The sequence below is a fragment of the Xyrauchen texanus genome, chromosome 8 (assembly GCF_025860055.1).
Source record: "Xyrauchen texanus isolate HMW12.3.18 chromosome 8, RBS_HiC_50CHRs, whole genome shotgun sequence".
NCBI classification, from domain to species: Eukaryota; Metazoa; Chordata; class Actinopteri; order Cypriniformes; family Catostomidae; genus Xyrauchen; species Xyrauchen texanus.
Window position 1 is genome coordinate 4162948 of NC_068283.1, and position 24237 is coordinate 4187184.

Here is a 24237-nt window from a genome sequence, read left to right on the forward strand (position 1 = left end):
AGAATCTGTTACACAGTCTGGCCGTGAGGGCCCGAATGCTTCGGTACCTCTTGCCAGATGGCAGGAGGGTAAAGAGTTTGTGTGAGGGGTGTGTGGGGTCATCCACAATGCTGGTTGCTTTGCGGATACAGTTTTTTTTTGTAAATGTCTTTGATGGAGGGAAGAGAGACCCTGATGATATTCTCAGCTGTCCTCACTATCCTCTGCAGGGCTTTGCAGTCCGAAACGGTGCAAGTCCCAAACCAGGCAGTGATGCAGCTTCTCAGGATGCTCTCTATAGAATGTAGTGAGGATGGGGTGTGGGAGATGTGCTTTCCTCAGCCTTCGAAGAAAGTAGAGACGCTGCTGGGCTTTCTTGGTGATAGAGCTGGTGTTGAGGGACCAGGTGAGGTTCTCAGCCAGGTGAACACCAAGGAATTTGGTGCTCTTGACGATCTCCACAGAGGAGCCGTCGATGTTTAGTGGAGAGTATTCACCTTGTGCTCTCCTAAAGTCAACAACCATCTCTTTTGTTTTGTCGACATTCAGGGACAGGTTGTTGGCTCTACACCTCCTCTCTGTATACTGACTCGTCATTCTTGCTGATGAGACCCACCACGGTCGTGTCATCTGCGAAATTGACGATGTGGTTCGAGCTGTGCATTGCTGCACAGTCGTGAGTCAGCAGGGTGAACAGCAGTGGACTGAGCACACAGCCCTGGGGGGCCCCAGTGCTCAGTGTGGTGGTGGTGGAGATGAGGGCCAGATTGAGGGTTGTGTCGATGGCGTTGTCCTTTGAATGGTTTGGATGATACGCAAACTGCAGTGGGTCTAGTGAGGGGGGCAGCTGGGTCTCAATGTGCCTCATGACGAGCCTCTCGAAGCACTTCATGATGATTGGTGTGAGTGCAACAGGACGGAAGTCGTTGAGGCAGGACACTAAAGACTTCTTTGGCATGGGGATGATGGTGGTGGCCTTGAAGCATGTTGGAACGACGGCGCTGCTCAGAGAGATGTTGAAGATGTCGGTAAGAACATCTGCTAGTTGGTCAGCACATCCTCTGAGCGCTCTGCCAGGAATGTTGTCTGGTCCAGCAGCCTTCCGTGGGTTGACTCTACCTGGTCGTTGGGAGGAGGGGTGGTCTTCCTCGCCATCACGTCGTTCTGCACTTCAAACCGAGCGTAGAAGTCGAGCGTAGAAGTTGTTCAGCGCATCTGGAAGGGAGGCATCTTTGTCACAGGCAACTGATGTTGTCCTGTAGTTGGTGATGGCCTGGATGCCCTGCAACATGCGCCGCGTGTCACCGCTGTCCTGGAAGTGACTGTGGATTCTCTGGGCGTGTGCATGCTTTGCCTCTCTGATTGCCCGTGACAGGCTGATTAGGGCAAAATAAATAAAAACATTCAAAGTTATTTCGGATAATAGAAATTGTTGCTTTGATCAAGTCAAGTTAAAAAAAAATGTAAGGCTCTATTTTTCGATTGCAACTCGAGTCTCAGTGTGTGTGTGTGTGTGTGTGTGTGTGTGTGTGTGTGTGTGTGAGCATGTGCAAGTGCGGAGGAGCGTGAGGGCTTTTTTTAAACGAAATTTAAATATATGTAGGATAATTTAGACATTGTTTTGACGTTCTAAACCAATTTACCTCAACCAGTGTCTTTGTTTTAATTGGAAATTTTGTTGTGGTTAGCCTGTAGGGCTCTTTGATTTGGCGAAGTGATATGGAACCGTTATGCGGTCAAGTCATGGAACTACTTTATAGCAGTGCGTTTCCTTGAAAAATAATTGCGCACCTTAGAACGTCCATCAGCCAATCAGAATCAAGCATTCAACAGACCCGTGGTATATAGTATATATATATATATATATATATATATATATATATATATATATATATATATATAGTTAGTACCTACTACTACCTGCGGCCGAATCACAGCAGTGCTGATGTAGGGCCATATAGCACACTTGCTCGTGTGATATTACTTAAATATATATATATATTTATACTGTATATATGTATTTAATGTGATTATTTTTTGTATCATATACTGTATATAATTTAAAAAAATATATATATATTTTATGGTTCAGAAAATGCTCCATTTAACCATTAAAATCTAGTTTTCTGATTTATTTCATAGGTCAGGCTTTAAAGGCATTAAAAATTGTTTTATAAAAGCAGTAGCCTCCTTGGAAATAAATATGATTTTCATCCTGCAAGCTTTGCTGATATGCTTTGCAGAGTAGATGGTGACCTTCTGCAGTATGCAGAACGACTTGTGTGTGGTTTAGATGAGCCGTTTTTAGTGGCAAATGCAGCATTCAGAACAACATCAGACATCTTTCTTAAATATACAAACTTCCCATTGTCTCCACCTATTGTCTCTACCTCATGTTGATGATAAATTCAACACATGATATTGTTGAGATATTGTGACTTTGGCCTTGTAGCTGTGTAGTATTAATTGCATGTATACACTGTACGATAAATATACTTTTAGACAAATCATTGTAAGTATGCCAATTAAATAAAAACATTAACATAATGTAATGTTTACATCCGTATGAGATGTAAACCATCTTTAATGAGGTGAACAATTTCAGAGAAATTGAAAGAAAATGTCATTAAATAATTTGAGGGCAGTCAATGAGGGCAAGTTAAAGCATCATTGACCCAAATTTCATCCTATACTCTCCTTTGTTATTCTAAACCCTCAGCCCTGTGAAACACAACAGATGTTTGGCAGCATGTTAGTGACTTACAGCCACATCTCCATTCACTTTAATTGAATCTTTTCCCCGTACAATGAAACGAAATGGTGATTGAGTCTTACAGTTTTGTAAGGTGAGAGTGAGTAAATTACTTTCATTTTAGGGTTTTTCAAATTTCCTTTGAAAGAGCACATAACTGCAGAACAGATGAAATGTTTCATTTTCACATGAAATGAACATTGAATATACTTTCAACTTAGAGATGAAAAGGACTTTCAGTGCATTTTTTTTTTTTTTACAAATTACTGTCAGGTTAAATGTATTCCCTTTCTATCATTCACTGTTTTTATTTTTAACTGTTGAGATGTAATTGACATTGTACCATTATAACAACAATACTATTGCCAATATTGGTACTTTAGAGTATTAATTGTGAAATATAGAAGGAAAAATTCAAACTTTTTTCCCATGTGATTGGTGTGAAAATTTGGAAATAAGGAATTGCAACAGCATGATATATAACAGAACTAAAACTTCCTTTGTGCAGGTTATGACAGTTACATTTTCCAGTTTTAACCTTAATGGCTCTTTAGATCTGGCCCCAACATATTTTTAAGGGAAAGCACTGAAGAAGCTTCAGGTTGTGATGCTGGAACATAGTGTAACATCATGGCAATAAAATGTTATCTTTCGCTCAGATGTTCCAGAGTGTGGCTGTGCATTTTTTTGCCATTTGACTGCTCAACTGCCTATGGTTTTTCACTGTCCAGGGTGCTAACTTTGTAAAAAGTTCAAGGTATGTTGCTCCCAGGGACCAGATATCAGAGCTTCTGGAAGCCAATTCAAACTCAATAAGGCATTCAGGAGCCTTGTACATTAAAGTTCCACCCATTGGTCCTAAACTTCCTCCAACAAATCTGCTCCCTTGATATAGTACATCTATCTCTTATGTTGGCAAGGCCCCAGTCAGTAAGAACAGCTTTCTTTGAGAATTGGTTGATCTGTGAATTTACAGAAAGGTAATAATTTTGACTTGTGCTTACAGTACTGTAGTGTTTTGAATGAATGTTCTCATAATGAGCTGTTACTTTTTTATTTGTTTTCTTCTTTATTTGCTTTCCCCTGTAATGACATATGTTACCAAAATATTGGCTGTCTTCAGATTCTAATGGATGATGCTTTTTGACTGGATGTACTCAATGGCCACTGAAACATTAAGGGGAACAAAGTGATTGTCATTTCCTTGAAGCTAAATAAAAGAAAAGGCATTAAAATTAATTTCAAAATGAAATTACAAACATAAATGGTTTCATATGCACATCACAAATCTGTTGACAGTTCACATCTAAAGGTTGCCTGCAACTTTTAAGAAATTAAAGTACTTTCTTGTATCCCAGCTTAGTATTAAAAAGGAATCACCTTAACACGAATGTTGTCATTATGTAGCGCATCACCCAGGGTTGCACCGTGTATGTACTCATTTGCCAGCAGGAAGGTGTTGTCAGTTCAGGCCGCTGCCATGAACTGTACAGGCCGAGGCCCTTGGACAGACCTCATGTTTTTGTGGGCAGGAGTCCTGTTTGCTTCCCAGGAATCCTCCCACTCCCCGCTCTGGTATTTCCTGATGGAAGCCCCCCTCGGTAGGCCTCAGACGCGCTGGCACACAGTTGGCCACGGGGGCTGCGCAAGTATGCTTTCCCCCAGTGAGCCTACTTGCATACCCTGTCTGCACCAGGTGTATAGTGGTCTAATGCACATAACTGGTAAACTGGTAATCAGAAGGTTGGTGGTTCGATCCCCACAGCTACCACCATTGTGTCCTTGAGCAAAGCACTTAACTCCAGGTTGCTCCGGGGGGATTGTCCCTGTAATAAGTGCACTGTAAGTCGCTTTGGATAAAAGCATCTGCCAAATGCATAAATGTAAATAAATGTAAATGCCATGAGTCTAACAATATTGGGATGGCTCTGTCAACTAGAAAATACAATTGCATAAGAGGCATTCAGCAAACTATCGACACCATATGCAAACCCCAACATTTCTAACAGTAACAACAGTATAGCCTGTCACATAGGAAAAAAAAATAATTTTTAACAATTTAATGTAGAAGTGTTATCCGTTGTATATATGCAGGTATTGCTTATGGTTGCCTTTCTCCCAAAACATACAGTATATTAAAGTTTAGTTATCCTGGATGCGGTCATTATCTCTCTGACTCCGATGGCCACGGGCGCTGGATGGTTCGTGTTCTCATTGCCAGGACATGACTTTGACAACGTTGCGGTCCCCCACCCAGGACTCGAGTCCTGAGATGGGCATGGCGCTGTGGCACACGCGTAACTATCACGCCGATCTGCCGCCACTTATTCAGCCCTTGGACAGACCTCATGTTTTTGTGGGCAGGAGTCCTGTTTGCTTCCCGGGAATCCTCCCATTCCCCGCTCTGGTATTTCCTGACGGGAGCCCCCCTCGGTAGGCCTCAGACGCGCTGGCACACAGCTGGTCACGGGGGCTGCGCAAATATGCTTTCCCCCAGTGAGCCTACTTGCAGACCCTGTGCAAGGTCAGGGAGGGCCCTTGGATGGGACGTGGATGACCTAACTGGCCTACCACCGGCATCACTCTATGAAGCAGCTTTATGCCCTAAAGTGGCGTGTGTTCACGAGGTGGTGTTCTTCCATAGCCGAAGACCCCCAGAGATGCGCAGTCGGGTCAGTCCTCTCCTTCCTGCAGGAGAGGTTTGAGGGACGGCTGTCCCCCTCACCCTTGAAGGTATATGTGGCCGCCATAGTGGCCCACCACAACGCGGTGTATGGTAAGTCCCTAGGGAAGCATGACCTGATCATCAGGTTCCTTAGTGGCATCCGGAGGCTGAATCCTCCTAGGCCATGCCTATTCCCCTCATGAGATCTCTCCGTGGTCACCTTCGGAGAGCACTGTTGGAGTTGCTAGAGGCAGTCGAGCTGAAAGCCCTCTCCTTGAAGACGGCCCTTCTTATTGCGCTCACCTCAATCAAGAGGGTTGGGGACCTCAAGCGTTCTACGTCAGTGACACCTGCTTGGAGTTCTGTCTGGCAAATTCTCACGTGATCCTGAGACCCTAGCCGGGCTATGTGCCCAAGGTTCTCATGACCACCTTCAGGGATCAGGTGGTGAGCCTGCAAGCGCTACCCCAGGAGGAGGCCGTCTCAGCCCTGTCATTGCTGTGTCCGGTGCATGCTTTGTGCATCTACTTGGATTGCACACAGAGCTTTAGATGCTCTGAGCAGCTCTTTGTCTGCTTCGGCAGCCAGTGGATATGGAATGCTGTCTCCAAGAGACAAAATGTACAAGAGGGATACATAGTGAGGGAATATATCTGGTCAAAATAACGTCATTACACACAGGTTAAAATATCTGATCATGTTTCAGTGTTTACAGAAGAATTTTTAGTCTTTCTAACAGCTATACAAAAGATATATGATATTGGCTCAATTCATGCTCTCATCTGTTCAGATTCTAGTTTGGCATTACTAAGTCTGGATGCCCCACAGTCTGACACAAGACAGGAAATTATGGTGGAGATCCTTCAGATCTTATATATAATGCACATATAATTTCATTATTATATAATTATATATATATATATATAATATATACGTCTTTATTCATCTCCTCTGGATCTATCAGAGCTCAAGCCACCGCTGGCGCTGCGAGGAAATTGCTTATAATTTCCTCGCAGCGCCAGCGGTGGCTTGAGCTCTGATAGGTCCAGAGGAGGGGAATAAAGACGGATAGTCTCTGCTCTTACAGTAGATGGCGGTAATGCACTCAGTTTGCGAACCGCCATTAAAAAACGAAAGAAGAAGACGATTCTCCGCGTTGAATGAGAATAAATGTGTGACTTTCATCTGTTTTATTTTTCCAGTGACTTCACAAGTTTTATTTCCAGTGTTTATTTTCGGCGGAAGAATTGCGAGTTGTCTGTAACGCAGTAAAACTCCAGGAAACAAGTGAAATCTGTGTGACACTGTTGTAAAGATGTTTATTAAAGAGGAGAGTGAAGATATGGCTTATCCAGAAGCATGCAGAATTAAAACCGAACACACTGACGAACAAACAGGTTGGTGTTCATTCTTCATTCTTTACATTCAGACAGTTGAACACATTTCATGACTGTAGTTATACAATTATATGAGCTGACAAATAACCGTGTTTTTTTTATATATATATATATTATTATTGTTGTAATAATTATAATGATTATGATTATTATTTAAGCAATATCTCACAAGCAAGATTGCCGTTGAATTGGAAGTTTTTGATAATGTTTTCATTTAACCTGTGATGCTCTGTTATGCAGCACTTTATTTGACAAAAATAAATGAATAAGACCAATGTTGTGCTTTAGATTATGCTGTGAGGATCTTTACTGAGGCACTTGATACGATAGATATTATTATTTTTTTTGCAATGGTATGTTGAAAAGTTATTGTTCTGTTTTCATCAGGGTTCCCACAATCCTTGAAAGTCCTTGAATTTCAGACACTTCGTTTCAAGGCATGGAATATCTGTGAAAATAGACTTAGGTCCTTGAAAGTCCTTGAATTAGGGCTGAACAATTAATAGAAATTAAAATGAAATCATGAAATGACTGAGTGCAATTATCAAACCGCAAAGGCAGCAATTATTATTCCAGTATCAGCGTGTGTACTGCATTCAGCAGCTTATTGATCGCTTGTTTTTTTTTTCTCCCCAATTTGGCATGCACAATTCCCAATGTGCTCTAAGTCCTTATGGTGGCATAGTGACTTTTCTTCAATCCAGGTGGCGGAGGACGAATCTCAGTTTCCTCCACATCTTATCACGTGACTCGTTGAGCACGTTACTGCAGAGATGTAGCGCATGTGGGGGCCCACGCTATTCTCCGCAGCAACCACGCACAACTCACCACCCGTCCCACCGAGAGTGAGAACCACACATTATAGTGACCAAGAGGATGTTACCACATGTGACTCTACCCTCCCTAGCAACTGGGCCAATTTGGTTGCTTAGGAGACCTGGCTGGAGTCACTCAGTATCCCCTGGATTCGAACTTGCGACTCCAGGGGTGGTAGTCGGTGTCAATACTTGCTGAGATACCAGACCCCTATTTAACTCTTAGATTGAATGCAACATGAGCAAAGGAGGCGCATATTTGTTGAACTTAAAGATGTATAAACATGTTAATTCAACCCTCTACGGACACGTTGGAGAAAGAATCGTCATTGGCTAGTAAATTTTAGTTTTTACACACCAGACTTTTGACGACATGCAAGAGTAATGCAACTGAAAAAGATATTATGAAAACCAAGAAACCGGTCATCTTCACATACTGTATATAGTATTAATATACAGTTTTATGCATTTTACGCATTTTAAAAATTTACAAATTTCACATTCTTATATATTTTAATAATAAGACAAGCTGTTTTCGCTGTTTGAAATGTCATACACGTTTAAAAAAAAAAAAGCACAAAGTTGGAACCTAATAATAAAAATGAGTGCTTTCACGATTATGGAATCTGGCTGACGATTAATTGTCAAACAAATAATTGCGATTTATGATGATTGCCTGTTTTTGGGCTTTCACGAATGTGACAATTAATTGTCATACAAATTGTCACTGTGTGCTTCATGCACACAACAAAGTAATTTATAAACATTTTGCTTGGTTTATACAATAAAATAAGTTTATATGATTTCTTTTTCAGGCTTCAAAAGCATATGAATGACAATCAAATACAAAATATAAAAATAAAGCTTAAAATAATTTAAGTAATATTTTAAATATCAAAATATTTCAAAATAACAAAAAAAAAAAAAACACTTCTTTTTTGGAACCCAGCCAGACATTTGCCATTACATAGTTGATAAATTAAAGTGAAACTGGAGAGCTTTGCATTCACTATTAATGTTTTCAATTTGATAAGTTTATACCTCATTTATATTTTCGCAGGAGATTAGCGCTCCAGAGTCTCTAGACAGCGCTAACATCAGAGCGCTTGAGTTGCTGTTCATCTTCACATGCTCTCAAGAGAGCTGCTCTGGGTGAAATCCATTATGTTGTTCCATGAGACGTTAGGAGTTGTTTTCCTGTGCGTTTATGAGACACAGCATGCAGGGAAAGATGAGGTTGAATACAGCTTCTTAATCTTCTGCTTTCTATTCAGTAAAAGGATCTTGGTGCTTCGACTCTACACAACTCAATCATCGCATACGCGAGTGATGTACTTGCAATGTAGAGGGCTGTAATTCGACATGCAGATGGCATAAATTTGCTTGCAGTGACATGAGAAAACTATTGCTACTGTTCAGAATTACAGTGCAAGTGCGTGACTTTGGCGTGATCTAGTTGCTTCTTTACATTGTGCCATCTTTAACATAAAAAGAAGAAAACGCAAAAATGCTTTGTGTAAAATTCTACTCAGCTGGAGACTGAAGAGAAACACTTAAATTTTAAAAGCACGGAAGAGAGAAATTTTCAAGGGCTTGGAACAACATAAGGTAGAGTATTCATGACAGAATTTACATTTTTGTGTAGCTATCATTTCAACTACCTGTTTACAACCCCAGTTCCCCCAAAAAGTTGGGACAGTCGAGTGTTTACCACCGTGTAACATCACCATTTCTTCTAATAACACTTTTTGATGGAGGAGGGTGTGGCCGGGCCGTGAGGATGCACACCTGGTACTGAGATGCCCCAATCAGCAGGAGAGAGAGAGATGAGGAGGAGCCGGAGATGCCAGAGATAGAGATGCACCCAGGCGCTGTGTGTGTGCGTCAGTGTATTTTGATAATGCTGAAAAGCAGTTTAATGTTTTTGTGTTATTAAAGTGTTTTTGGTTGATAACCTGGTTCCCGCTTCCTTCTCTCCGATAAACAAGAGGCTTGCCTATCACTCTGGTGCCGAAACCCGGGATTGGAGGAAGACGATACATGGATACACGATCCGGTGGTACCGGTAGGCAGAGGAGCCCGCTGCCATTCGCCAGGAGGTGAAGTCCAGTGCCTGGCGTCGTGGAGGATTGCTGCACAGCTGGATGAGGACCAATGGTGGCATGGTCTGGAACCGGAGTGTTTTTCTTTTCTTTTTTCTCTCTTTGGCTCTCCCGCTCTCTTTCTCTTTCCCCAGGTTCCCGTGGGGGGGGGGCAGTCAGCTTGAGAGGAAGATGAGAGAGAGAGAGAGAGACACACATATGCAGCCACTGTGTTTGTGTGTCAATGTGTGTTTTGGTTATGCTGAAAAGCAGTTTAATGTTATGTTTGTGTATAATTAAGTATTAAGTATTTTTGGTTGATAAACCTGTTCCCGCTTCCTCCTTTCCAATGAACAAGAGGCTTGTCTGCCACACACTTATTAAGCATTTAGTCACTGAAGACACAAGTTTTTGAAGTTCAGAAAGTGGACTTATATAAGATTTGCTTCAACTTTTGCAACTTTTAATTTAAGTTTTTTCCAAGTACTAAAAAACAAAACCTAAATAATCAAGCATACAATAGAATGGAAATGTTTTTTTTATTCAAACTAATGTGCAAAGTGCTCTCTTATTAATAAAGCTGCATATTGCCAATTTTCTTCATGATAAGAAATGCATAGTGACATATAAATAGATATTATGATTAAGTCGCGAGCAGTCGCGTTCTAATCTAGCTGCATTAAGCGTGCGTGCTTGAGGGATAAGTGTCCCCAAGGCAGAGTCTCTCTCAGCCAGGTGCAGTTTCAATCTCCCCCTTAGATCGGGACATTCACGCAACTTATAGAAGAGGCACCGACCACAGAGAAATGCCAGTTTCTGAGTTTATAGTTATTAACATTATCTGCTTCTGTATTATTTGAACTTTAATAAAGCAATTTTACTGCATTTAAGATGTTATGCCGGGATGTTTCCTTTAAAGAGCTCCGCCTCCGCTAATTCCACAACGGTACATGCTTCTGAATGTACTTTTTTTTTAATCATTCCCTAATACTTTGGGATCTACATAATATAAACTATGAACGTTTAAACTCACCTGCTTTATTTACTTGAATAAATCCGGGTGTCTGTCTTTCATGTGCTTTATTAAGTTTGATGTGTTTCCTCCTTTCCTCAGAAAATTGCGAAAGCAGTGTTTACAAATAGGTTTTTACTGATCTGTGATGTTTCCCTTTTCATCAGCCTCAAATTACCTGGCTTTTTCCACTTTTCATTTCGACAAGATTCAGTTGAGGCTCCGCAGCAGCTTTGCTTGCCACAATCTTTTGCTTGTTGTGAGCGTTCGAAAGTTCCCGCCTCTGCATGGGTACCGGGTAGAACACTACATTCATCCATTTTGCAGGACTGTAACTGCGCAATTGTACGGGACCTTCTTGCCTTATTGTGCACTTCATAATGTGCCACACATTCTTAATTGGAGACGGAGCATGACTGCAGGCAGGCCAATCAAGCACTCGCACTCTCTTTTTACGCAGCCATGCACTTGTAATCTGGGCAGTATGTGGTTTGACGTCCTTCTGGAAAACTTCTTCTGAATGCGTGTGACCTCCGATCCCTGAGACTTTACTATCTAAAAAAATGTAATTTGTCTGTAATAGATATCATGACATGGGTTCGGGAATACTTAAGTAAACCTTTGTCAGTCAACACTGTTCGCTGCTTCATCCATATCGGCTTGGCTCGCTAGGAACTTCGACCGAGATGGTACTAAAAAAGTACCAGTTACTATCCGCAGTGGAAAACCCTCAAAGCGACCAGAGTCGAGCTGTACTGTGCAGTGGAAAAGCCACATAAAAGAATAAGAAAGTAAAATACAGAGTAAATGTTGTTGTGAACGGAAGCTGGCGTTCCACGGAAGCAAAATTTGTATGTTAGAGTGTCAAAAAAGAAAACACCCCAGTGTAATTTCCTTTAACCTGTACTGTATCCTTTGAAGTTTTATTAATAAGGAAGCAGGACATGTAAATAAGTACACATTCTTAAAGGAATAGTTCACCCGAAAATGTGCTGATGATTTACTCCCACTCAGGCCAGCTTCTTCATCAAAACAGAATTTAAGATTTTTAGGATTTCATTTCATTTCAGGCCTTTATACAATGCAAGTGAATGAACTACATTTTTGATGGTCCAAAATGCATATTTAAGGTGCATCAAAATATTCCACACGACCTGAACCCAAATGATCATTTATAGAAACAAAACAAAACTTATATACTTTTTAACTTAAATGTTCACTTCCGTACATGTCTGTGATGCATGCTCATGCAGGGCTTGCAAAATCGCTAGCCCAACTTCCCAGAGCTATTGTGTTTTCCAGTCGGGCTACCAAAATGCATCACCGGTCTGCCCAACGGGCTATCTGAAAAAGTGTAATCAAATTTCTTCCTTGATTCACGTTATTCACACTCTTGACTTATTATTTTAAGGAAAAATACGATTGCGGAAGTTTTTTTTCAGGCTGAGTGTCAGCAGTGATGTTTAGCTTCAAAACTCGTATCGAGTACACAGCGCAATTTCTCACGAATCTCCGTGCCGGAGCTATTGTTTTAAGAGAAACACATTATCGATAAAAACGAAGCCCCACTTTCACGTGAATGCTTCACTTTGCGTGTCAGAATGTTTGAATCCATGTGCTAACACACACACTATCATATATTCTGCTACATAAACAGCATAAAATAATTAGAGCACCATTTACTTGGCTTAAAAAACTCTGGTATTGAATTTATTGCCACACTTTAATATGTGAATTATTCCATCAAAAAATTAACACATTTAGCATTGTCAGGCTTTTTATTGTTCACTTATTGATGATTCTAATTAGATTATTTTCTATCCGATTGTTGATATTTGTGTTTTGAAAAAGTTTTTGATTGATATTTTGACTCCTAATACATTTTATACATTAAACAATTGTCTTTTTTATTTGGGCTAGTAAAATTCATTTCAGGCTACCCAAAATCTGAAGAGTGCCTGTTGACAGACTTGTGTTGTAACATCAGGGAAGCTGTTATTGTATACCAATTTAGTCACAAATTTGGCATGTTACTTGATTATTAGTTTAATCCATTGATTATTATTTTAAGGGCTTGTGTGATGACTGGCTACCGGTTTCCCCGGAAGGAATCGACTCCAGCTTTGGAGGGTCCATTTCGCAGTCAGTCCAATGGGAAAAGTCCCGGTTCTCCCTATGGCCAGTGCTCCACTGACAAAGGATCTACTACTTTACTATACTCATTAAACAAAATTATTTCAGAAATGTATTTAATGCTTTCACAAGGTCTTTTATATAAGTTGATATATTTACGTCACGTGCATAACCACCGGTGGCACAATATTTGATTTGTGTTGTCAATGTAGCTAATTAACTTCATATACAATATACAGGATGCATTTGAAAAAGGTTTTGTTTACCGGTGTTCTGCTCTTACAGTTCTCACAGCTTAGATGGTACAATCTTCAAATACTATGATTGGATAATGTAAACAAGGTTTTATTCATCAAGGTTTTTCTTCTTCTAAAACATTGTTAGTGCAGATTTACTGTCTCGTCTTTCTTAACGGATTCACAAAACACCTTTTGCATTTTTGTCAGTAAATGGAAGCGCAGCGTAGTTCTAGCGGGAAGACTAGCAGCTGTACATCATCACACCATTAGCTGGTAATTTCCATCCAATCGCATGTAAGCCATTGCTTTATAAGTCTGCTCACAATCGATCACATTGCTGTTTCAGTGTGCTAACACGGCAACCTCCACCACCACCAGTTGAGCCCTGTCCCGCATGGGGGTAGGCTCCTCGCCCCTGCCTCCTATCTCCGACAGGACATGCCGGTTCAGTGTACAACTTCCTCGGACCACCGATAGAATAATGTTTACGAGATGAACACTGATTCTAAACTGACAATTCTTCTCTAAAACCGGACAATGTAGGGTTTTTTTCCTGTCAAAAATTAAATAAATATCTGACAATTGAAAAACTTTCAGCCAGGGTAGGACTCAACCATTTAATTACGGTCCACCTGTTGACTGATATTACGTCGTTTTGAATATTTGAGATTATCTGTATTAAGAGATTTTGACATTCTGGAATATTTTTAGCCGTTGACGTATATGAGTTCTATTGGGTCAATAACAGACAGACATTTTAAAACCAATGCAGACAATTTTTGTTTAAGTTTTGTATTATGTTATGTTATGTAACAAGTTATTTTGGGCAATGGAGGAGACGGGAGGTAACGAAGCAGTGCAGGCAAGGTTTTTATTTCCTTTCCCCTCAGGTTCTGGGTAACTTAATGCAGCCTATACACTCAATCAGGTAACAAAATAATATTTTCTTGAACACACAGTCAGATCATCAGTAAGCGTCAAGCTCATATTCTCTCTCCCTCTGTCCTCTTCTCTGGTGAGCTGGTGGCCTTTAAGTCTCCCTCCACCATCACTATAACAAGAGACAGGTGTTAGAGATAATTACAACCCAGGTGACGATCCTTACCGCTCTCTCTCACAGACAGACACGAACAGGCCCCCATCATCACATGTTAAAGTTTTATTTATCGGTTTGCTTCAGAAGACATTAATTGATCGACTGGAGTCGTGTCTGCCTAAATATGCCTTTTGGACCGTCAAACAGCCAGCAGCCTGATGCCACCCGTTTACTTGCATTATAAGGACCTAAAGAGCATGACAATTTTTCTTAAAATCTTAACTTGGGTTCTGCTGAAGAAAGACAGTCATACACATCTGCGAATGCATCAGGGTAAGTGAATATTGAGAGAATTAAAAAACATTTGTTAACTATTCCTTTAATTAGCTGTCACAAATATTTAATGCTACAAATAAAGTGGTTAAAAGGAAATAAATAGCAGTTCAGGAGAGTTCAACATTTGTTTTATTGCAAGTATGCTTTGTAAATGGAGAAAAAACTTAGTAAAGTCAATGGTTACTCCTCCTTGCTGAAGTGGCAGGGGAAATGACATCAGTAAGAACTGGCAGGTCTTGTGCAGGGTTTTCCTGGGTCATTTGGTGGTGACTGACGTCCATGGTCATCACATGCATGATGCAGGGTTTTTTACACTATTAAATTAATATTTAAGATATGCAGTTGCATTTTTATGTTTGTAATGAAAATTATATATGTTTGATTATCTGAGCATCTAGAAACTTCTGAATTCAACAGAGTTTTTGTACTTCAAGGTGTTGTGGAAATCAGACTAATTTAACACCTTATTTCTATAGTTGTTATATTCATGAGTAAACAACTTATTTTGGAACTGTGCTTTTATAGAGGAATTGTTTGTTTAATTCTCCAAAACAGATATTGTTTTCCATTTACTAGACTCTTAATGATTTGGGAATCATTTTGATTATAGGAATATCTTCTGCCAAATCAGGCCAGTTTGTTTCCTAATGTCAAACATCATCAAAACAGGAAATTTATTAAAATAGTACACATGAGTTTGTTAATTTATAAAGGTTCAGACTTTTATTCTACATTGTACATTCACTTATGTTTACTATAGTTCTTTCATTGTTTAACAGTTGCATTTGTAATGCCTTAATCACAAGAAAGACTCATACATGTGGGTAGCTAGGTAGTTAATCTTTCTTTAAAAAGGAAACGGTTTAATTGTTATGAAAAAATAATAACCTAAACACATTTTCAACTTTTTTTTAAATACAACTTCACAGTTGTAATGAAAAATTCTGTTACAGTTTACTGTGATAAAATAGTACGGGTAAAGTCTTGTAGAGCTGAAACGATTAGTCGACGATTAAAATGTTATTGACAACGTCGAGAAATATTTGAATAGTCATTTAAACTCATTTAACGGAACATGAGATCACATTAAACTGTAATGACATCACAAAGTATGAGGGAATTATAATGCAAAAATTCCAAATAAGTAAATACTGAAGCACTTTCATTGTGGAATAAATGAGTCAGAGCTCTTTAAAGGAAGCACCCCGGTGTTACATCTTTAATGCAGTTAAATTTAATGCATTATAGCTTTATTAAAGTTCAAATAATACAGAAGCAGATCATTATATGCCCCACCAGAGACAGGAATATATTGGATCACTGCTATACAACATTAAAGGATGCATATCGCTCTGTCCCATGTGCAGCTTTGGGACTCTCTGATCACTGTCTGGTTCATCTTCTCCCGACCTACAGGCAGAAATTAAAATCAACAAAGCCAGTTGTAAGGACTATAAGGAGATGGACTAATGAAGCAGAGCTGGAACTACAAGCCTGCTTTGACTGCACTGATTGGAGTGTTTTTGAAGCTGCAGCTACAGACCTGGACGAGCTCACAGATACTGTTACATCATCAGTTTCTGTGAGGATATGTGCATCCCTACTAGGACATTTTTGTCATTCAACAGTGATAAACCATGGTTCACAGGAAAACTCAGACAGCTTCGTCATGCCAAAGAGGAGGCTTACAGGGGTGGGGATAGAGTCTTGTATAATCAGGCCAGGAACACACTGAATAAGGAAATCAGAGTGGCTAAAAGAAGCTACTCTGAGAAGCTGAAAAGCAAGTTTTCAGCTAACAACCCTGCATCAGTGTGGAGTGGCCTGAAACAAACAAATTACAGGACTACTACCCCCAACCATGTGGCGGACCAACGACTGGCTGATGACCTGAATGTGTTTTACTGCAGATTTGAAAGGCCCGATTTCACACCCCACATGCACTCGGACCTTCATTCACACAACCATTAACACCTCCTGCACCCCCCGCTACACTACCTGCACTCAAGATCTGTGAGGACGATGTGTGCCGTGTCTTTCGGAAGCAAAGGTCAAGGAAGGCTCCAGGACCAGATGGCATCTCACTAGCTTGCCTTCGTTCCTGTGATAACCAACTGGCCCCCATCTTCACTCAGATCTTCAATAGATCACTGGAGCAGTGTGAAGTCCCATGCTGCTTCAAACGCTCAGTTATTATCCCCATCCCTAAGAAACCTAAAATCACAGGACTTAATGACTACAGACCTGTCGCCCTGACATCTGTGGTCATGAAGTCATTTGAGAGACTGGTGTTGGCCCACCTGAAGGACATCACTGGACCCTTTCTGGACCCCCTTCAATTTGCTTAGCGAGCAAACAGGTCTGTGGATGATGCAGTCAACATGGATTTGCATCATATCCTGCAACATCTGGACAGACCGGGGACATACGTAGGATCCTTTTGTGGACTTCAGCTCGGCTTTCAACACAATCATACCAGATATACTCCGGACTAAGTTAAACCAACTCCCTGTTCCCACCTCTACCTGTCAGTGGATTACCAGCTTTCTGACGGACAGGCAGCAGCTTGTGAGGCAGGGAAAATTCACTTCCACCACCTGTACCATCAGCACTGGTGCCCCCCAGGGATGTGTGCTCTCCCCACTACTCTTCTCCCTGTACACCAATGACTGCACCACCAAGGACCCCTCTGTCAGGCTCCTGAAGTTTGCAGACGACACCACTGTCATCGGCCTCATCCGAGATGATGATGATGAGTCTGCATATAGAAAGGAGGTTGAACAGCTGGCTTTCTGGTGCAGTCAAAACAACCTGGAGCTGAACACGCTCAAAACAGTGGAGATGATTGTGGACTTTAGGAGGAACACCCCAACATTGTCCCCCCCTCACCATTCTAAACAGCACTGTGGTAGCAGTGGAGTCATTCAGGTTCCTGGGCACTACCATCTCACAGGACCTGAAGTGGGAGATACACATCGACTCCATTGTGAAAAAGGCCCAGCAGAGGTTGTACTTCCTTCGCCAGCTGAGGAAGTTCAACCTGCCACCAGTGCTGCTGAAACAGTTCTACTCAGCAGTCATTGAGTCTGTCCTCTGCACTTCAATAACTGTCTGGTTTGGTGCAGCTACAAAATCAGACATCAGAAGACTACAAAGGACAGTTCGGTCTGCTGAGAGTAGACCCCGAAGCCGCCGCCAGGCGCCGCCATTTGCGCCATTTAGAATTTCAGCCGCCGCCAGCCAATAATTTCGAAAGCCAAATTGAGCCGCCATCTGATAAAGTTTGGCTGAGCCGGCTAGAATTATTTGCATCAAATAATAATTCTATCACATAGAGACATACACACACGAAATATATAAACAATAAACGAGATCTATTTTCCCACTGGATTCATAACAGCACAGTCTTGTGCTCGTTGCTACTGATACACAGACTCATCAGTGAATTGATCGACCAATTAAAATTGCTCGCTTTTCCTGTACAGAAGAAGCAATGCATTTTTTTCTCGCACTGAGGTGAAATGGCGGAAAGAAGCAAGCAAGGTAATTTTGATCTCACTTCTCACATACTTTGCTAATTCCTACTTACTTTTTTTTTTAACTTAGGCCTACCCAGACTTTTGTTAAATCTTCAGGGCACGGTTGCACAAACACCTGAATCAAAGATAGATGTTATGAACAAAATATTCTGGAACGGAGAGATTTATAGCACTGAACGTGATATTACTGCAGGAACAAACCACCGTTTCCACATTGCTAATTCACGACACATGCTTCAGTGTACATTGAAGTGAAATGTGCAAAACTTTGTCCAAAATAATACTGATAACAGTGTGTGTTTATATTAAGGCGAGAGACGGCAGGCAAAAACATCGTTTTTTTTTTTACTGGTCAATTTTGAGATTTTTGGATATTTGTCTTCAATAACATGTCTTCTTTCAGACTTGTGGTGAAAAAATTCCGAAATACACATTTAGGTCTTTATTTTACTACACTTCGTCTGTTTGCGTCTGTAGATTTCTCATAAATTCAACAAAAGTTTGCGTTCTTAATCAACATACTTCTCCGCGATCTCTGCCGTCCACGCAGGTAGTGTGCCGGTGGAATGCATGTTTAGTTCCACTGGCCTACTGCTCAATGGCAAACGATCATCACTTGCTCCTTCAAGGTGTAATATGATAAGCTTCATCCATGATAATGCCAAGTTATTGTATACAACTTAGCCTACATACATTTAGCCTAAACACAACACATTGTAGGCTATTTGAAAATGTTTAGTAGCATACAGACTACAAAATAAATATGTACATATGTTGTGAAAGTAAAATCTGGTGTTTTCTTTATTACATTGTATTGCATTTTGTAGAAATATAGTGTAAGCCATGCATTGCTTGGAAATATTGAGATCTAGTAAATCAGTATAACATGGACATCTGTAGACATGAAGTGGCAGCTTCAGCCATTTGCAGCTATGAATAGTTTGGCGGCTGCAGCAGCCATTTAGGTTTTGGCTGAGCCGGCTAGCCAGCCAATAACTTCATCAGCCAGCCATTATTCTCAAAACAAATGGCTTCTCAAAACAAATTATTGGTTGCCCCCTGCCCCCCCCCCCCCCCTTCAAGAACTATACACTTCCAGAGTGAGGAAAAAGGCTGGTAAAATCACTCTGGACCCCACTCACCCTGCCCACTACCTTTTTGAACTGTTGCCTTCAGAGCTCTGAACACCAGAACCGACAGACACAGGAACAGTTTTTTCCCTCAGGCCATCCATCTAATGAACAATTAAATTGCCCCATTGAGCAATAATTATGTGCAATTACACAGTTTAATTGTAATTTATATTATCCAACATATCCACTTCTGCCATTACTTACATTGCTCTGTACATAATATAGTTTTTTGTTCTTTATATAACAGATTGTATTAGATTTGCACTACGTGTGTGTATGTGGGTATGTATGAAGGTGAGTGTATGTACGTATATGTATAATTATTTATTTTGTGTTCTTTTTTGTTTTTAATTACCTATGTCTTGCTGCTGTTTTTGGTATTGTTTGTATTGTTGTTGACTGGAAGCTCCTGTCACCTAGACAAATTCCTTGTATGTGTAAGCATACTTGGCAATAAAGCTGATTCTGATTCTTCTGTAAATAAATACAAACTCCGAAACAGGCATTTCTGTGTGTGGTCAGCACCTCTTCTATGAGTTGTGCGAATGTCCCGATCTAAGGGAGAGAGATTGAAACTGCACCCGGCTGAGAGACACACTGTCGTGGGATGCTCATCCCTCGAGCACGCACACTTAATGCAGCTAGACTATAACGTGATGGCTTGTGACTTATTGAATCATAATATATGTGTCACTACGCATTTCTTAACGTGAAGAAAACTGATAGTACGAAGCTTTATTAATTGTTGCTTTTTTGTGAGTTAAAGATGGATTGAAGTGAACAGAAAGGTGAGAGAGGGTATTCTTTAAAACAATGTACAGTTTCTTTGGCAGCTAAGTGAATGTCATTTAGAGGTATTTTTAAAAGATGATTTTGTCCTATTTTTTGTTAGTAAGAACATTTAATACAACCTTTTACTCAGGGCACGGGCTGAATAATCAGTTAAGAGCTAATGATTAATCATTGCAATAATTGCCGAATAGTCAAATAATCGTTCTAATAATCATTACATTAATCGATTATCAAAATTATCACATTATCAGTGGATTAAATTCATAATTTTCCTCAATATTCTACAAACAATACCCCATGATGACAACATGAAAGAAGTTTGTTTGAAATCTTTGCAAATTAATAAAAATAAATCAATAAAATATAAAATCACATGTACATAAGTATTCACAGCCTTTACCATGACACTCAAAATTGAGCTCAGGTGCATCCTGTTTCCACTGCTCATCCTTGAGATGTTTCCACAACTTGATTGGAGTCCACCTGTGGTAAATTCAGTTGATTGGATATGATTTGGAAAGGCACACACCTGATGTGTCTGGAGAAAACCAGGCACCGCTTATCACCTGGCCAATACCATTCCTACAGTGAAGCATGGTGGTGGCAGCATCATGCTGTGGGGATGTTTTTCAGCGGCAGGAACTGGGAGACTAGTCAGGATCAAGGGAAAGATTAATGCAGCAATGTACAGAGATATCCTTGATGAAAACCTGTTCCAGAGCGCTCTGGACCTCAGACTGGGGTGAAGGTTCATCTTCCAACAGGACAACGACCCTAAGCATACAGCCAAGATAACAAAGGAGTGGCTATGGGACAACTCTGTGAATGTCCTTGGGTGGCCCAGCCAGAGCCCAGACTTGAACCCGATTGAACATCCCTGGAGAGATCTGAAAATGACTGTGCACCGACGCTCCCCATCCAATCTGATGGAGCTTGAGAGGTCCAGCAAAGAAGAATGGGAGAAACTGCCCAAAAATAGGTGTGCCAAGCTTGTAGCATCATACACAAAAAAAACTTGAGGCTGTAATTGGTGCCAAAGGTGCTTCAACAAAGTATTGAGCAAATGCTGTGAATACTTATGCACATGTGATTTTATTCGTTATTTATTTTTAATACATTTGCAAAGATTTCAAACAAACTTCTTTCACGTTGTCATTATGGGGTATTGCTTGTAGAATTTTTAGGAAAATAATTAATTGAATCAATTTTGGAATAAGGCTGTAACATAACAAAATGTGGAAAAAGTGAAGCGCTGTGAATAATTTCCAGATGAACTGTAATCGTTAGTTGTAGCCCTAAACTCTTGTAATTGATGCAGTGCAGGTGTTTTCTCTTTCCTTCATCAGTGCTGTTCAGAATGTCAGTTCAGTCGTTTGGCATGGTTGAATTTATCCATAGATCTTTAAAGTCATCTGTGCCACTATATTAAGAGAATCCCAGTTTAATCGCACTTGTGATCCGGTCTGCGCTATCCTGTCACCAGAGTTGAAAAATCAAGGGAAGCCTGGTTGACGCGCGCACCTGCGTGCTTCAAAGATACAGTAGGATCGAGCAGTGTATCACGTGTGTGATTCCTGGTGGATTGCGCAAAACCAGTCTTCAATCACCCTGCGCCCATCCATGTTCCACGTGAGATGCATATTTTGCTCTAAAAAAGCGCCAAAGCATGAATTTGGATTTCATTTAATTTGCTTTGGTGGCCCGAAATTTTGCTTGGGCAGCCACCAAAAAAAATGTTAATGCAGGAAATACCCTGTTGTGATCTGTCAACGTCGGCCTCTGCCAGCCAGCATGAGATGGAACCCCTATCACTGTGTGGGTCGTACAATTGGTTTGTCCACTCTCTTGATACTGCACATGTGTCAGCAACATGAGATGTTGAATATTAAACAGATCGCAGTTGCGATCTCTGACAAAATTGCACCTAAAAAGTGCAATTAAATTTGACAAATATTATATAAAAATTGATACTTCACCCCTGTAGATTTTTTTTTATTACATTGAAGGTCACATTAATTGTTTTTCATTGATGTTTTCTTTTTAGACTTGATGAATAGACCAGAAAATCAAGAACCGATAGAAGTGAAGGAGGAAATTCAAGAACTGATTGAAGTGAAGGAAGAAAGTCAAGAACTGAATGAAGTGAAGGAGGAACATCAGCATCCTCATCATTTCATTACTGGAGAAAAATCTTTTAGTTGCTCACAGACTGAGCTGAATTCATCACAAAAAACTCAAGCCAAAAATTCCTTCACCTGCACTCAGTGTGGAAGGAGTTTCACACGGAAAGAAAGTCTTAAATACCACATGAGGATTCACACTGGAGAAAAACCTTTCTCATGTCATCAGTGCGAAAAGAGTTTCACACTGAAAGATAGTCTTCAGAAACACATCAAAATTCACACTGGAGAGAAACCTTTCACATGCCATCAGTGTGGAGAGGGTTTCACACGTAAAGGATCTCTTAATGTACACATGATAATTCACACTGCAAAGAGCATGTTCACATGTCCTCAGTGTGGAAAGAGGTTCACACGTGAAGCAAATCTTAACAAGCACATGAAAACTCACACTGGAGAGAAACCTTTCACTTGCCCCCAGTGTGGAAAAGGCTACATAGACAAATTAGGCCTTAAAAGACACATGCTATTTCACTCTGGAGAGAAGCCTTTCACATGCCTTCAGTGTGGTAAGAGTTTCACACGTAAAGGATACCTTAATGTGCACACAAGAATTCACACTGGAGAGAGCACTGTCACATGCCCTCAGTGTGGGAAGAGTTTCGTAAATAAAGCTAATCTTAAAAAGCACTTGAAAACTCACACTGGAGAGAGGCCTTACACTTGCCCTCAGTGTGGAAAAGGTTACATAGACAAATTAGGCCTTAAAAGACACATGCTATTTCACACTGGAGAGAAACCTTTCACATGCATTCAGTGTGGTAATAGTTTCACACGTAAAGGATCCCTTAATGTACACATGATAATTCACACTGGAGAGAGCACGTTCACATGTCCTCAGTGTGGAAAGAGTTTCACACGTAAAGCAAATCTTAAAAATCACATTCAAATTCACACTGAAGAGAGGCCTTTCACTTGTCCTTAGTGTGGAAAAGGTTACATAGACAAATTTGGCCTTAGAAGACATGTTAATTCACACCGGAGAGAAACCTTTCACATTCAGTGTGGTAAGAGTTTCACATCTAAAGAAACCCTTAATGTGCACATGAGAATTCACACTGGAGAGAAGCCTTTTGAATGCCATCATTGTGGAAACAGTTTCACAGACAAATTAGCCCTTAATTTATGTAGATATCTGATTATATCTTTTCATGTGACAACACTGAAGAAATTACACTTTGCTACAATGTAAAGTAGTGAGTACAGCTTGTATAACAGCCTTTTCAGACACACCCTATTCAGGTCTCTCAATTCAGGAGTCTCCACTAACGAGCTGATGAGTTGAATCAGGTGTTTTTGATTAGGGAGATATCCAAAATGATTAGTTTTGGGCCTTCAGGAACAGGGTTGGAAACCACTGCCTAGGCGTAATTATGATATTAAAATGCATGATTAAACATTGCCCTATTTCGAGTGGGAGACTGGAAAGACTTAAGAACAATGCTCATAAATCACCCTGAGAATGGATGACCATTTGACATAGCCAAAGACACTTCTGATTGGCTCAAGACAACTTTGGGCTGCAGCCAACTTCAACAAAACTCCCCACAGCGAATAAACTGCGTTCTCCTCGGGAAAAGGACAAGAGGCACGGCCCCTCTCTTCAGGAATGCACTTTCTCCAAGTCCGTGGAGTCTCTAGAATGTAGAAGTTGCAAACTTCTTCTGCAGACATCTCTTTGACTCTGCTAGTCTTTCCATCATCAATCCAGCCTGCATAATCGATTTCTACCGAAAACCACACTCCAGCTTCATCGGAACTTCAAGACCATCGAACTAAACAAAACTTCCACAAGACAAAAGGACATTGATTTCAATGCCAAACAATGTAACACAAGTACAAGTACCTCCAAACTTTTTCTGAAAGTGCTGGTGTTTCTTTAATATAATTTGAGGAACCTGATCTTAAATCATGGTGTACTAAATTAAGCATTGATGCGAGGTCTATAGTCTCCATAAAGTTAATTATTCTGTTACAGATTATTTCGTTCATTCTCTGTCAAAACTGATTCATTAACCTGTGTTCATGTTTGTCTGTGTGTTAGTTTAGTTTTATGTTAGTTTGTTTGTTTGTTTGTTTGTTTGAAGAGAAATTGACTGGTATATTTTGGATAATTCTCTTTACTTTAATGTAAATATATACTGTACA

General features: G+C 40.4%; 1 protein-coding gene across 3 annotated transcripts in view; it reads left to right on the plus strand.

Moving 5' to 3' along the window:
- The window catches only part of LOC127647414 (gastrula zinc finger protein XlCGF8.2DB-like), a 113641-nt gene that overhangs the window by 64963 nt on the left and 24441 nt on the right, over nt 1-24237 (plus strand). The window contains exons 1-2 of one of the 3 annotated variants that reach the window (XM_052131631.1): nt 6538-6793; nt 21954-24024. The exons of 1 other annotated variant lie outside the window; for it this stretch is intronic. In XM_052131631.1, coding sequence (XP_051987591.1) covers nt 6712-6793; nt 21954-23014 — 1143 coding nt within the window. In that variant the 5' untranslated portion in view covers nt 6538-6711 and the 3' untranslated portion in view covers nt 23015-24024. Of the gene's footprint in view, nt 1-6537; nt 6794-21953; nt 24025-24237 lie in introns of those variants that run through there. One more of the 3 variants, XM_052131630.1, reaches the window with a different exon arrangement.